General features: G+C 44.0%; 1 protein-coding gene across 6 annotated transcripts in view; it reads left to right on the forward strand.

Moving 5' to 3' along the window:
• Nucleotides 1–16,708, forward strand: part of LOC134338586 (unconventional myosin-XVIIIb-like) — a 471,306-nt gene that overhangs the window by 329,479 nt on the left and 125,119 nt on the right. For all 6 annotated transcript variants that reach the window (XM_063034529.1, XM_063034531.1, XM_063034532.1 and 3 more), the window contains 5 exons: nt 4,688–4,790; nt 6,772–6,896; nt 9,496–9,650; nt 10,328–10,451; nt 12,312–12,512. In XM_063034529.1, coding sequence (XP_062890599.1) covers nt 4,688–4,790; nt 6,772–6,896; nt 9,496–9,650; nt 10,328–10,451; nt 12,312–12,512 — 708 coding nt within the window. The remainder of the gene's footprint in view (nt 1–4,687; nt 4,791–6,771; nt 6,897–9,495; nt 9,651–10,327; nt 10,452–12,311; nt 12,513–16,708) is intronic.

A 16,708-nucleotide genomic window follows, 5' to 3' on the forward strand; every position in this document is an offset into this window, starting at 1 on the left:
GGTCTCGGCCCGAAATATCGACTGTACCTCTTCCTATAGATGCTGCCTGGCCTGCTGCGTTCCACCAGCATTTTTGTGTGTGTTGCCTGTTTCTGCAGATGTTGGCTGAATGACTGAGCAGTCCAGCATTTAATGTTTCTCTCCAGCCCTATAAATCTCCTCTGCACTCTTTCCAGTGCTACCCACAACCTTTCCACTGTGCGGGACCAGAACTGTAGCGTCTCCTTCAATGTTACCCGAGGTAATGGTTCACACACAGTCCCAACACCTCAGCATCTTAAAAATGGCCAAGGACCCCAAACCATTGTGTTACTCCTTCCCTACAAGGAGTAAATGCTTGGGGTGGTGAAAGGAGATCGATGTAGAAATGCTTGCTCTCTTTACAATTCTCTCTCTTCATCTCCTCTCTATAACCTGCACCCCAGAACAACTCCTTGGAAACCAGTGTGGGAACTGGCTCTGGATCAGAGAGCTGGATGCCATGTCTGTGTTCCTGATCTGGCCCAGTCCAATGACTTGTCAATGTTAAGCTTGAAGAGTACTCCCAAGCCAGAGATTAACGATAGCCAAATGTTTTGTCACCTAATTAGTGATGTGCCTGAATGGTTGAGTCAGATTCCCACTGTTATTGAATGGCAGATGAAGCCGAGGCTGGAAAACACATGCCTACTTCTGTTTCTCATGTTCCATTGTAGAATAGTCACTGTCTTGTGTTCAGGGTCAGCCCCATTGCTGCTTTTCTGGTAGTTTCAGTCTTCACTGTTTAGGTTCAAATTCTGATTATTGACTGTCCTATATGCCAAGGTACAATGGAATTCCTTTGCTTGAGTGAAGCTCACCAAGTGAACCATATACACGATGAATGAAAAACAACAGAATGAAACGTCGAATGAAAGATCTTAATAATAAAATAACTTCATTGACAGTATAGAGCACCTGTCATACATTAGGATGCAGGCTCAAAGTGCTTTACATAGATTGTAAAGATAAATCAATATCGTCATAAGAATATTAAACATCATAAGACAAACATACAGAATAAACTATAATCGAAAATACCTCCTTATAATCGACATCAACAGGTATTAAGTAATCCTATAAATCCATAAAGCAGCTTTTCAGAAGAGTTCTGAAACGTTTCACCGTACTATCAGAGTGGGTAGGGGATTCCAAATTTTCAGTGCGTAAGAACAAAAGGCCACATCACCAGTTCTTGTGTGCTTGGCTCTAGGAACACTAAGCAAACCAGTATTCATGGATCAAAGATTACGATTAGGGAGCTAGATTATTCAGAGCCTTCTATACAATTGAGAGTATTTTAAAATTGATCGTAAAAGACATAGGCAACCAGTGTAATGATACTAAAACCAGTGAAATGTGCTCAGAATTTCTTTTACTGGTTAAGATTCTTGCTGCTGCATTTGGAACAAGCTGTAGATGATTTATATGTTGGACAGTCCTGAAAAGAGTAGTCTAATCAGCTAAAATCAAAAGCGTGTATCTATTTTTCCGCATCTTGAGATGTTATAAGAAATTAAACTCTCGCAGTGATCCTTAAATGAAAGAATGCAGTCTTAGTAATATGGTTAATATATGATTTAAAATTTAGTTCTGAGTCAAAAATAATGCTAAATTCTTTACTTCTGGTTTGATTTGTAAGGACAAATGATCAAGTTTATTTCTAAGATTCATACTTTTTTTTATTGCTAACAATAACCAAAATTTCAGATTTTTCTTTAATTAGTCTAAGGAAATTTGAACTCACCTATTCTGTAATGTTAATAAGACACCAGACCAGAGGTTTTAGCCTCAGGGTCATCTGGAGTAACAGACAAATACAGTTGTGGGTTGTCTGCATAGCTGTGGTAATTCACCTTGTTGTGGCCCGAAATGTTGACCATTTATTCCTCTCCATAGATGCTGCCTGACCTACAGAGCCTCCAGAACTTTCTGTTTGTTACTCTGGATTTCTAGCATCTGCAGAGTCTTGTGTTTAAATGGTGCATAGTTCCTGAGAGGCAGGATTTATGAAATTTGGAGAGGTACAATATGATTAGGAATAGTCAGCATGGCTTTGTCAAAGGCAGGTCATATCCTATGAGCCTGATTGAATTTTTGAGGATGTGACTAAACACATTGATGAAAGTAGAGCTGTAGATGTAGTGTATATGGATTTCAGCAAGGCATTTGATAAGGTACCCCATGCAAGGCTTATTGAGAAAGTAAGGAGGCATGGGATCATGCCAAGGGGACATTACTTTGTGGATCCAGAACGGGCTTGCCCACAGAAGACAAAGAGTGGTTGTAGACGGGTCATATTCTGCATGGAGGTCAATGACCAGTGGTGTGCCTCAAGGATCTGTTCTGGGACCCACTACTCCTCGTGATTTTTATAAATGACCTGGATGAGGCAGTGGAGGGATGGGTTAGTAAATTTTCTGATGACACAAAGATTGGGGGTGTTGTGGATAGTGTGGAAGGCTGTCAGAGGTTACAATGGGACATTGATAGGATGCAAAACTGGGCTGAGAAGTGGCAAATGGAGTTCAACCCAGATAAGTGTGAGGTGGTTCATTTTGGTAGGTCAAATATGATGGCAGAATATAGTATTAATGGTAAGACTCTTGGCAGTGTGGAGGATCAGAGGGATCTTGGGGTACAAGTCCACAGGGCACTCAAAGCTGCTGTGCAGGTTGATTCTGTGGTTAAGAAGGCATACGGTGTATTGGTCTTCATCAATCATGGGATTGAGTTGAAGAGCCGAGAGGTAACGTTGCAGCTCTATAGGACCCTGGTCAGACCCCACTTGGAGTACTGTGCTCAGTTCTGGTCGCCTCACTACATGAAGGATGTGGAAGCCATAGAAAGGGTGCAGAGGAGATTTACAAGGATGTTGCCTGGATTGGGGAGCATGCCTTATGAGAATAAATTGGGCGAACTTGGCCTTTTCTCTTTGGAGTGACAGAGGATGAGAGGTGACCTGATTGAAGTGTAAAAGATAACGATATTGATCGTGTGGATAGTCAGAGGCTTTTCCCCAGGGCTGAAATGGCTAGAATGAGAAGGCACAGTTTTAAGATGCTTGGACATAGGTACAGAGGAGATGTCAGGGGTAAGTTTTTTACGCAGAGTAGTGAGGGGGTGGAATGGGCTGCCAGTGGCAGTGGTGGAGGCGGAAACAATAGGGTCTTTTAAGAGACACCTGGATGGCTACATGGAACTTAGAGAAATAGAGGGCTATGGGTAAAGCCTAGGTAGTTCTAAGGTAGGGACATGTTCGGCACAGCTTTGTGGGCCAAAGGGCCTGTATTGTGCTATAGATTTTCTATGTTTCTATGTCTATAGTTAGTAGAGCTGCCCTAAACACTAGTGGTGTAATGGGCTGTCGGTACATGTAGATAGTTGTGCAATCTGAGTTAGTGCAAACTGGAATACTGATGTGTCAATAACAGAATAACTGAGAGTTTGAGAACATGGCAGCACCACAGGAAGGGATGGGCAAAGAGCTGACCAGTTCAGAAGTCTTATAGTGGTGGGGAAGAAGCTGTTCTTGAGTCTAGATATCTAGGCTTTCAATCTTCTCCCAAAATGTAGAAGAGAGAAAGTTGACCATCCTTGACAATGCTACTAGCCTCCTGAAGAAACACATTGTGAAGGTGGACTGGATGGAAGAAAGTGATAAGCCTGTGATGGACTGGACAGAGTTCAGCACTCTCTGCAGGTTCCCACTATCCATGCCAGACCAGTTGCCCTGCCAGGGTGATACCCTCTTTTAAATGCATATGACTGAGAGGATTTGTTTTGCTTGAGGGCTCCTTATCAACTGAGACTGCAGGTGCTGGAATCTGGAGCATCAAACAACCTGCTGGAGGAATTCAAGGTGTTGTGCAGCATTTGCAGGCAGAAAGGAATTGTTGATGTTTTGGACTGAATCCCTGCATCAGAGCAGAGTTTTAACCCACAACATTGACAGCTTCTTTTCTCCCACCGATCCTCTTGACCTGTTGAGTTCCTCCAGCAGAGAGTTTGGTGAGCTGATGAAAGGTTTTGATGTAAAGCATCAACAATTCCCTTCCTTCCATAGATGCAGCATGGCCCATTGAGTTCCTCCAACAGATTGTTTGTTGTTTAAGATTAAGAGAAGCCTTTATTCGTCACATGTACGTCGAAATGTGACATGTGTCACTTCTGTGAACAACGAGCACAGTCCAAGCAGAGCGCAGCCCACAAGTGTTGCCATGTTTCCAGTGCCAACGTAGCGTGCCCACAACTCACTAACCCTAACCTGTATGTCTTTGGACAGTGGAAGGAAACCCATGTGGTCACGGGGAGAATGTACACACTCCTTACAGACGACAGCAGGAATTGAGCCCAGGTTGCTGACACTGTAAATTGTTACACTAATTGTTACACCACCGTGCCACCCTATGGGAGCTTTCTAATGACCAATACTTATTTTGCATTTTGAATTCCAAATTTAATGTATTGACTTCTTCTCTTGGGTGGGAGTTGAACTTGTATCCCTAAATTAGACCTAGCACTAGATACTAATCCAGTGCTACCAAACCCGGTTTACACATCAACTGCAAGCCTTTCCTTGTGGACTGAGGACAGAAGCTGAAATCAACACTGGCTTAAATGCTGAAACTAATGTTGCTCTTTTTCTCTGTGCTTTCTTTCTTCATAGACAAAATATGAGAAGGTGGTGAAGAATTTGACTTCTGTTGAGAAGCAGCTGGGGGAAGCTGTGGAACAACTGCAGTCCAGGGAGCTGGCAACCACAGTGACGGGTAAATAATGTCACCCAACAGGTTGCCTGTGTGTTCATGTAATGATTTCCCAGTGCTCCAGCTGATGAGCACCATCACTGCACACTGTCCAAAGCCTCCACTTCCTTCCTGTAAAGGAGTGATCTGAATTGCAGATGATATGTGGAGTCATCAAATGAAATTATTGCCATTGCCCTGTATTAGTTGCCAGTCCCATTTTGCAAACAGAACGTCAGGGTGGTGGATGTTCTCCACAGAACCAATTTGGCAACAGACCTCTTAGATACAGAGGTGAGTCTTTACCTTGGAAAATCAATATTCCCAAATCGAGAGTGAGAATAGCCAATGAGTTATCAGAATCAGAATATGGTTTATTGTCACTGATGTATGTTGTTTTGTGACAGAGTGCGGCGCAATACATAAACATCGCTATAAATTACAAAAGATAATCAATAAAGCATAATGTGTAGCATAACAGTTTACAGTGCCTGCGATCAGTAATTGGACTTCAACTCGCTCCGCTGTCTGTAAGGAATTTGGGCATTCCCCCCCGTGACTGCACGGGTTTCCTCTGCATGCTCTGGTTTCCTCTCACAGTCCAAAGGGTTAGGGTACAAAGTTGTGGGCATGTTATGTTGGTGCCAGAAGTGTGGTGACACTTGCAGGCTACCCCAGCACATCCTGGGACTGGGTTGGTTGTTGGTACAAATGATGCACTTCACTGAATGTTTCAATGTACATGTGACAGAAAAGCTAATCCCTATCTTAAATAATGTAAAGTACGACTAACGAGATAGTGTTCATGTGTTCATCTCTGCCCTCCCCCCACCCCCGCACTATCACTAGTCTGTGATAGTTTGTTGAAAAACAGAGAAAACTGCATAAGCCATAAATCTGAGCTAAGAAAGCTGGAAATATTCAACACATTGAGCAGCCTCTGAGGGTAATTAGGATGAGATATCACTAGCAAGCTAGGAGTGTGCAGACCATTGCAAGTTCTGTTTTCCAGAGTGAGCGATGTAAACCTTTTGCTTTTTATTCCAGCTTGCTGCCCCTGTTATTTTTTTCCAATACTTCCTTTATGATAGTAGCAAAAAGATTAAATAAACTCTGATCTTGAGTTGACTCCATTTTGTACCCTGGGTGAGCAGAGCATTCCTGTATTGTGATTCCCTCACCCAGCATTGCTGCACTGCTTGTTATAAAAATGCAGTACAAACAACCCATGCTTTAGATGTATCCATAGAACTTCCACGTGTGCAAACTTGCAATGTTTGGAGCAAAGGTGGTCAAATGATTTTTCCTTGCTAATTCAGGCTGATTGGCTACACTGGGCAGGCTGTGCATTTGGCTCATTTCTAATTGTGATCGACTGAAGGGTTACACAACAGACAGACCACAAGTGACAAGTGGACTGGATCAGTTAGGCGAGACAGATTCCCCTCTCAGTAGGATATGAGAGAACCTGTTAGGCTTAAACAGTGATCCAGCTAACCTTCTCTGGCCAGTCTCAGCTGATGCGCCCCTAAGTCGCCAAAATATCTCGGGTTCAACTTCATGACTTGCCCAAAGTTCAAAGATTAGCAATATTTATCATATGCCTCATAAAACATTGAAAGTTGCAGTGAAATGGATTGTTCTGTGGCATTGGCATTGACCAACACTGTCTAAGGATGGCTGGGGAGGGGGGACAGCCCATAAGTATTGCTGTGCTCCTGGCACCAACGTGGCATTCCCACAGGTCGCTAATCCTAACCGTATGTCTTTAGGAAGTGGGGGAAAGCTGTAGCACCTGGAGGAGATCCACACAGTGACGGAGAGACAGTGGCGGGAATCGAACACCGATCAGCGATCTGTGAAGCAATTGCATTAACCTTTACGCTATCGCACTGCCCAAGTATTAGTTTAGCAAGCCCTGATAATGTCAGATATAATTAATATCTCTTCTTGTATTTGCTACTCCACAAATACTTGCCTTCTGACGTTACATGTCTTGTGTTAGAGGAAGAATGGAAAATGCAGTGCGATTGTACGTTGATGGAAATGGAGTTCCTTCGGAAAAGGATCCGCATGTTTGAGGAAAGGGTAGATTCGGAGCTACAGATCAGACAGGAACTGGAACAAAAGGTAAAGAGCCTGGATTTTGAGGGGAAAGATTATTGTTCTGGAAATCCTCCAAGGTTTTCCTGGTCTCCTGCCATCAATCTGATCTTCTATTGTGAGGTTTTGTCAAAAGATTCACTATTTCATATACACTGTCAGAAACGCATGGGTATCCACTTTATTGTATTAGGAACATTTAAGATCATGTTCAAGTTTATCTTTGTCAGAGGCATACATGCACAGGGTAGAAATGTTGTGAAAATTAGTATCTTACCACAATAACACCTGCATTACAAGATGAAATCAGACACGTTAACAGAAAATTAAATTAGCATAAATTATATATAATGTCCATGTGTAAAATATAAACTAAAATAAATAATGAGTACAAGACTGGAAGAAAGAAACACTATAGTGCAAGGTAGTATTAATGTTTTCAGTTCAAGAGCCTGTGGAAGTGGGGAAATAGATGTTGAATCTTAAATTCGGGACTGTACCTCTTGCCTGAAGGCAGCAATGAGAAGAGGGAATCAAAATAAATTCAGCAACCAGAATAAAAAGACGGGGGAAGTGGGAAGGGACTAGCTGGAAGGTCATAGGTGAAGCCGGGTAGGTGGGAAAGGGAAGGGGTTGGAGAGGAAGGAATCTGATAGGAGAGGAGATTGGACCATAGGAGAAAGGGAAGGGGGAGGGGACCCAGGGGGAGATGATGGGCAGGTGAGAAAGTCAGAGTGGGGTTTAGAAGAGTGGAGGGGAAGGGATTTTTTTGCCAGAAGGAGGAATGGATATTCATGCCATCAGATAGGAGGCTACCCAGACAGAATATAATGTGTTGCTGCTCCACCCTGAGGATGGCTTCTTCTAGCTGTCTTTGGTGGGGAGAGCTGTATGCCTGATAGAACTAGCTGAATCCGCCACTCTCCCGTGTACTTGTGCAATGGAATTTCCATACCAGGCTGTGATACTGCTAACACGAGGAATTCTGCAGATGCTGGAAATTCAAACAACACACATCAAAGTTGCTGGTGAACGCAGCAGGCCAGGCAGCATCTCCAGGAAGAGGTACAGTCGACGTTTCAGGCCGAGACCCTTCGTCAGGACTAACTGAAGAAAGAGCTAGTAAGAGATTTGAAAGTGGGAGGGGAAGATCCAAAATGATAGGAGAAGACAGGAGGGGGAGGGATGGAGCCAAGAGCTGGACAGGTGATTGGCAAAAGGGATATGAGAGGATCATGGGACAGGAGGCCCAGGGAGAAGGAAAAGGGGCGGGGGGAAAACCCAGAGGATGGGCAAGGGGTATAGTCGGAGGGACAGAGGGAGAAAAAGGAGAGAGAGAGAAAGAATATGTGTATATAAATAAATAATACAGCTAGTGAGAATACTTCCAACGGTTCATCTGCAGAAGTTTGTTAGTCTTCAGTGACATGCCAAACGTGCTTAAACTTCAGAGAAGTAGAGACACCAACCCACCTTCTTTGTGGTTGTGCCCAGGATAGGATCTGAGATGTTGACACCTAGGAACTTATAGGCGGCCTAGGACATTTCCAGGAAGAAATGTTGACACAAAAAGTCCAGTGGTAGATTTAAGTTACAGTGGAGTATCCAGTCTCTGTCATAATGAGGAGTGTCTCCAGCAGTCGATTAGATAGTTGCTTTTCTTCTGATCAGAAGATCCTGTTGAACATTGTTAATGTGGAATGCTGCGAGTCTGATTCACTGATTTATTGGTGGATGGTGGAAGAGAAGTGTGGCCTCAGTCATGGCAAGGACAAGGCCTCAAGTTGTGGGGCTGCCTGTTTACAGCCACCCAGAGAGGAATCAGTCAGGTGTGCTCCACCAGAGGCAGTGTGGCAAGGCGTTGGATACTTGAGAATGAGACATAGGAGCAACACACACAAAATGCTGCAGGAACTTAACAGGCCAGGCAGCATCTAGGAAAAGACCACAGTTGATGTTTCGGACCAAAACACTGACTGTATTCTTTTCCTCGATGTGGCCAAGCCTGCTGAGTTCCTCCAGCATTTGTGTGTGTTGCTCGGATTTCCAGCATCTGCAGATTTTCTCTTGTTAATAAAACATAGGCCAGAGTTTCTTCTCTCAGAAATTGCAGAGTTTTGGGAGTCTATTATGTTTCACCCAGGGTGAAGTATCTAATTCTAGAGAGAATGCATTCCGGATGAGAGCTGGAGAGTTCAAAGGAGGGGTGTGGGGCAAGTTTTGTTGTGCACAGAGTGATGGATGCCTGGAATGTGTTGTCAGGGATGCTCGTGGAGACAAATACAAAAAGGTGTTTAGGCAGTTCTTAGGCACATGAATGTGTAGAGAATGGAAGGACATGGACATTGTGCAGAGAATGGATTAGTTTAGTTAGGTCTTTAATTAATTAGTTTGATACTATAGTATGGCTGAAGGATCCAATCCTCTGCTGTACTTCTCCATGTTTTAAGTTCTCAGACTGCTGGCCATCTCCATATGAATTCATGCCTGAAATAAGTACAAATTTGAACTGGATTCCAGACAGGAAAGTGGAAACAAGTTCCAGATCAGATCGACCATGAGTTTCTAGAATGGTGGAATTGGCTCGAGTTACTGCGCCTGCATCTTACGTTATTTTGTTTCTCAGCTTTCAGACCTCCAGCAAAATTATGAGCATGCCAAGCAGGAAGTTCAGCAGCTCAGGAGGAAAGGAAAGCAGTTGTCTACAGACTTGGAGGACACCAAGGTGTTGATGGAAGGTCAGCAAAGTCGCAATCATGAGCTGGAGAAGAAGCAGAGAAGGTTTGTCTGGGCTCTCCAGATAGCAGGTTCTTCTAATGTGTATTAGTGATGCTGCCTAACAGCTCCAGGGAACTTGGTTTGATTCTGATCCCTGGTGCTGTCTGTCTCCAGTTTTAACATTCCCCCTGTGAACTTTGTCAGGTGCTTCACTCTCCTCTCCGATCTCAAAGATATGCTGGCGGGTTAATTGGCCTTTCAAAATCATTGCTTAGTGAAGGTAAGTTTGCATTGGAGTGTTGATCCTCTGCATTGGAGTCGCAATCCTCTGCATTGGAGTCTCGATCCTCTGTATTGGAGTCTCCATGCCAGTTAGAATCTTCTGCTAGACGTACCAAATCTCAAAGGTCTAATGAAGTAGAACTGCTGGCATGCCTTCTTTATGTTTCCATCACCTGCTTTAGTAATAAAATATCTGTTTCATTATACCCCTCTTTAGTAACCAGGGTACTTGTGTGCTGCTCTGGTTTGGTTTCTGGTCAATGGGCCACTTAATAAAGGGTTGCCTTCAGTTCATTGAAAATGGTGACTTTCTGGGAAAGATACTGTATTTTCTATTTTGACGTTAAACTTGACTGATTTTACCAGGTCTGGTCCTTTTCACTATCTCATTCAGAGTAAAGTTTACTCAGGATGTGTTGCTATCTTAATTCCATTTCTGTTTCATCCTCTCTACTCAGGTTTGATATGGAGCTGGCTCAAGCTCTTGGCAAGGCAGCCTTTGAGAAGAGCCTTCGTGAGAAGATATCACAGGAAAGTCACACTTTGAGGGCAGAACTTTACCGGTCGCAGCAGGACATAAAGGTGAAACCCAGTTTATAATGCTCCAGTACACTGAACTTCAATTATTTACAATGTTCTAGTATACTGAACTCCTTACAATGTTCTAGTACATGGCAGTCCAGGGTATTTACACTGTTCTAGTATACTGAGTGAAGTTATCCCCTCTGGTTCGGGAGCCTGATGATTGAGCTGTAATTTCCTGAACCTGGTGATGCAGGTCCTAAGGCTCTTGTACCTTCTTCCTGATGGTAGCAGTGAGAAGAGAGAATGCCTGTGATAATGGATGTGGCTTTCCTGTGACAGCGCTCCGCATAGAGGTGTTCAATAGTGGGGATGGCTTTACCCGTGATGTATCCACTACTTTTTGTAGGCCTTTCTGTTTAACAGCATTGGTGCTTCCATACAAGGCCATGATGGAACCTATCAATATACTCTCCACCATACATCTATGGGTTTTCATCAACATTTTAGATGACATGCTGAATCTTCGCAAACTTCTAAGAAAATAGAGGCGTTCCCATGCTTTCTTTGTAATGGCACCTGCATGCTGACCCAGGACAGATCCTCTGAAATAATGACACCATAGAATTTAAAATTGATGACCCTCTCCTCCTCTGACATCCTGATGAAGATTGGCTCATGGACCTCTGGTTTCCTTCTCCTTAAATCAATAATCATCTCCATGGACTTGCTGACATTGAGTTGAGAGGTTTTGCTGTGGTACCACTCAGCCAAATTTTTAATCTCCCTCCTATATGCTGACTCGCCACCACCTTTGACTTGCCCAACAACAATGGTGTCGTTGGAAATCTTAAATCTGTCATTGGAGCTGTGGTTGGTCTCAGTCATAAGTATAAAGTGGGTAGAGCAGAGGACTAAGCACACAGGTTCATGGTCCGGTCCGTGAACTCCACATTCCATTTCACAGTCAGGTTCATCGATCCTTATTCCGGGTTTTCCTGTTTTCCCTTGTTCCTTTGGGTGCCTTAATTGAGGCACCTGATTCTCATTTTGGGCTGCCACATAAATACCTCTGCAAACCAAGGATTCCCTGCTGGACTGTTCCCTTCCCCTCCCCATCTGAATCCCTGACAGTTTCCCTCGGCAGTTTACCTCGGCAAGTATCCTTGGCAATCACCTCGGAAAGTATCCTCAGCCGTCATCCTGGCCCTGCATCCTAGAAAGGGTCCCAGCGGCAAGCCCAAGAAGTCCCGACTCCGTACCCAAGAGCCTAACGAAGCCAAGTCCAAAAGCCAAGCCAAACCTAGTCCAAGAGCGGCATCCTGTGCTGGAGTTCCTCATCCTGTGCTGGAGTTCCCTCGTCCAGTCCAAGCCACGTCCAAGTACCTTGTCTAGTCCAAGCCTAGTCCAAGAACCTCGTCCTGTCCAAGTCAAGGTTTTGTGTTCTCATCCTGTCCATGTGCCTCGTCCTGTGCAGGAGTTCCACATCCAGTCCTGTAGCCTAGCCACATCCAGTCCCGTAGCCACATCTTGTCCTCGCCTAGATCCAGAGTCTGAGCCCCAGTCAAGACCCAGGTTCCGGGTCCCTGCCCAGTCTCTGGTTCAGAGTCCTAGCCCAGGCTCCTAGTTCCAAGTTCCTTGTCCTGGTCCTAGTACTTCAGTGTCTGTGTTGTCTTGCTTTTGGGTCCGCCATCAACACCCCTGTATGATACACAGCCTTATGGTGCACCCATGACCTTGTAGTCTACCTTGAAATTCATTTGTGATACCTTGGTTCAGCAGATCCATTGTGCATGCTTTCAGTCATGGGACACTTGCATGGTTTGGGGGTGACATTGACTTTGCTGTTCCTGCCACTCTAGTCTGACACTGAAATCACAAAATGAGTGACTGTGATTTCCTCTCTACCTTGTTTGACAGGAAAAAGAATCTGAAGCCACTATGTTAAAGCAGCAGATAGCAGAGCTGAAGGCTGAACTGAGTGACCTCACATCCTGTGAGCCCCAGGACAAGGAGACCGTGACACAGATGAAGAAGCAGCTTCGTCATCTTGAGGCTACAACAAAGAAGCAGAGTAAAGAGATGAGTGAACAAGTGGGAAGCATCGAACAACTGGAACAGGTTAGCCAGCATCTGGCTAGGCAGCATCCAGAGCCGCCAAGCCAGCTTTCCTTTCCCAACCCAAATGTAAGCGACGAAGTGTCTCTAGTCTTGGAGAACATCACAAACAGGGCTTCACTGCCTCCCTGTTCATGGCATAGATACATCATTCTGCAATTGTTAGTCAATTGGAGACCGGCACAAGGGATGAGATTAAAGATTAGTTTTATTTTATGTCAGTCATATAGTAACGCATTATAGCGCCAATTCCCATGTTGTCTGTTAGGAGTTAGTATATTCTTCCCATGAATTAGCCAAAGCTAAGAATTAATCACAAGGAAATTCAGCTTCATTCAGAAGATTCTCCTCTACACTCAAAAACCAATTTCCCCCGGGATCAATAAAGTATGACCATGACTATGACTATGACTAGTGCTTTCACATCCTTCCTCCAGTGTGGTGACCAGAAATGCATGTAATACTCTGAGCAAGGTCTAACTAATGGTTTATAAAGTTCACACATAACCTCCCTCCCTGCTCTTGTGTTCATGTGCAAGAGCACATCAGCCAGGATGTGATAATTGCCCCACGCGCACTGTAATATGGGTATTTTATCCTCCATCAATCAATCTGCTATTCAATGAGATTGTGATTAATCTGTGAATTAACATCACGCAGCCTCATCTACCCATGCCCTGTGATCTTTAACAGTAAATCCCGCTTTAATTGCCTCTCAAGGACCTTTTGCAATAATCAGAGAAGCAGAATTGAGATGCATATTGGCTATTATAAGCTCAAATGGCAGAACAGTCTGAGAGACTGAATGGCTTGCTGTTGCTCCCATGTCCTTATTCAGTTTAGATTTAGAATTTTATTTCTTACATCCATCCAACCGCATGAGGGAGTAAAAATCTTAATGTTGCATCTCTGTTACAATGTGCAAGCAATAAGGAAGGGAAATGTGGGAGGATATTACCCAAACACTAAGATTGTATACATGTATGTACAGTTAGATAAGCAATCAGATCAATGTGCATTGATCAGTCTGATGGCCTGGTGAAAGAAGCTGTCCCGGAGCCTGTTAGTCCTGGCCTTAATGCTGCAGTTCTGTTTGCCAGACGGTAGCAGCTGGAACAGTTTGTGGCTGGAATCCCTGATAATGCTTCGGATCCTTTTTATGCACCTGCTGCTGTAAATGTCCCGAATAGAGGAAATTTCACATACACAGATGTGCTGGGCTGTCCGCACTATTCTCTGTAGTGCCGCGTGATTGAGGGAATTACAGTTCCCGTACCAGGCAGTGATACAGCCAGTCAGGATGCTCTCTAATGTACCCTTGTAGAAAGTCCTGAGGATCTGGGGACTCATGCCAAACTTCTTCAGCCACCTGAGGTGAAAGAGGTGCTGCTATGTACAGTCCAGGTGAGAGCCTCAGTGATGTGTATACCGAAGAAATTGAAACTACTCACCCTCTCAACTACATGCCCGTTGATGTCAATAGGGGTTAGCCTGTCTCCATTCCTCCTGTAATCCACGATCAGCTCAGTTTTTTCAAAGGGAGAGATTGTTTTCTTAACATCACTGTGTCAGGGCATTGACTTCTCCTCAGTAAGCTGTCTCATCCTTGTTGGAAATAAGGCTTATCAACGTTGTGTCATCTGCAAATTTGATCGGAAGATTGGAGCCATGCATGGCAACACAACTGTGGACATATGGGGAGTAGAGGATGGGGCTCAGGACACAACCCTGGGGCTCCTGAGATGAGGGTCAGAGGGGCAGAAGTGAGGGAGCCCACTCTTACCATCCGACAGGAAGTCCAGGATCCAACTGCACGATGCAGGGTGCAGGCCAAGGTCTCTGAGCTTCTTGTCTAGCCTAGGGGGTATTATGATGTTGAATGCTGAACTGTGGCCCTAGAACAGCTTCTCACATTAAGCATCCTTCTCCAGATGTGTGAGGACGGTGTGTAGGGCTGTGGCTATTGCGTCATCTGTCAATCAGTTGTGTGGGTAGGCAAATCGTAGGGGTTCCAGTGTGGCTGGTAGCAAGCTGCAGATGTAGACTTTGACCAGCCTCTCAAAGCATTTGCTTATGCTTATGACAGCCCTGACTTTGCAAGAAGGTTAAAAGCACGTAAGAATATGGTGGCAAGAGGAAGCTATCTGTCCCCTCCAGCCTATTCCAACATTCAGACTTATTATGGCTGCCCTTTATTTTTTATTTAGTGATGTATCACGGTAACAGGCCCTTCCGGCCCAACAAACCCTCACCACCCAATTACACCTATGGGATCAATTATCCTATGAGCCTTTGGAATGTGGGAACATCTGGAAGAAACCCACACAGTCACGGTGGAAAACGTACAAACACTGTACAGAGAGTGGCGGGAATTGAATCTGGGTCGCTAGACCTGTAATAGCGTTATGCTAACCACTACGCTACCATGCCACCCTGTACCTCTGTTTTGCTTCCCTGGTCATTAATTCCCTTGGCTAACAAACACCTGTTGGTTTCAGTTTGTTGTGTTTTGAGGGAAAAAACATTGCACTTCTATTGATATTTTAAGAACTATTCTCCAATACCATTGGTGAATGTCCTAGTTATAAATTAAGGAGAAAGTACCCTTCATTCTGGACTCCCAGCAGAGCAAATAATTCCTCTCTGTGTTCTTCCTCAGATTATTTGGTTATCGTAAGCAGTCCAAAGGGCACATCCTCAGTAGAGAGAGCAATGCACACAAAATGCTGTAGGAACTCAGCAGGACAGGGAGCATCCTAACTCCTGACGAAGGCTCTCACACCAAAACGTTGACTGTTTATTCCTCTCCGTAGACGCTGCTTGGCCTACTGAGTTCCTTCCACATTTTGTGTGTGTTGCTCTGGATTTCCAACATCTGCATAATCTTTTGTGTTTAAGATAGAAAGATTTTCTTTTAGAACAGAGATGAGGAGGGATTTCTTTAGTCAGAGGGTGGTGAATCTGTGGAATTTATTGCCACAGACAGCTGTGGAAGCCAAGTCGTTGGGTATATTTGAAGTAGAGTTTGATACGTTCTTGATTAGTGAAGGTGCCAAAGTTATAGGAAGAAGGCAGGAGGATGGGGTTGAGAGGGAAAATAAATCAGTCATGATCAAATAGCACAGCAGACTTGATGGGCTGAATAGCCTAATTCTGCTTCTGTGTCATATGGTCTTAATAGGACTATCTGCTTGAGACATCACACACTATTTTGCCACACCTCCTGCTGTGTGCAGAGCCTGGATTTGAGCAGGTGATGCTGGGAAATGTATGGCTGAGATTTGCTTGGGTTGTTTTGTTGGCTGAATGGACTGTCGATAACCACTGATTTGCTTAGACACTCACCTATATAACCTTCTGGGGGTTGTTATCGTGATCTTAAACCCATTTCTAAAGTGAGGAGAAACATATGGTTAAAATAAAAGCTTTTACTGGCTGTATTTTATGTGCCTGCATTATGGTTGTACAAGTTCTTACAATTGTACAACAACGCATTTGCTGTCAATGAATCATTTCTCAAAATTAGGTCACTACTGATCAATATTCTCCCAACCCAGCGTTCATTGTCTGCAACGCATGTTGAAGCAGATGAGACACCTCGAGAGAGCAAGCTGTCCAGGTCTGCATTGTCAATGTGTGCTGGGAGGGATCCTTGTTAAGTTGTCATGAAAAGAGCAATTAAATGATCTCTACACCTGGCTGAAACTCTTTGAACTTCCAGAACCATAACATTGAAGAAATACGCTTTCACTGAGGATAGATAATATAGAACCAGATTAATTTTCAGAGGTGCTGAATAATATGACTGACACATTGCTGTTAGAGCTAGGCTGTCTACGTTGTAGATGATTACCCTGGTCCACAAATAACACATCTTACGGCAAATATAAAGACAGCATGTGGTGATTTGTCCACGAATATCTGAAGGCACCTAGTTTATCCTACTCCTGTTTGTATCCTGATAATATTTCTGAAAGTCTGCTGAGAGGAATTAGCTCTGCACTATTATCTGCCCTTTCTCATGCTCTGCACGATTAAAAATTGTAATACTATTTTAATAAAGCTTACCAGAGGTTAGGTACACCTTTCTGTTCCTTTCAATAGGATAAAACATACTAGGAAACGGCAATTCAGCCCTTTTATCTGTTCCATCTTTCAACAAGATGAATTTTAGTTGTTAAGACATGTCCAAAGTAAAT

This window comes from Mobula hypostoma, chromosome 27 (genome assembly GCF_963921235.1).
Source record: "Mobula hypostoma chromosome 27, sMobHyp1.1, whole genome shotgun sequence".
Taxonomy (NCBI): domain Eukaryota; kingdom Metazoa; phylum Chordata; class Chondrichthyes; order Myliobatiformes; family Myliobatidae; genus Mobula; species Mobula hypostoma.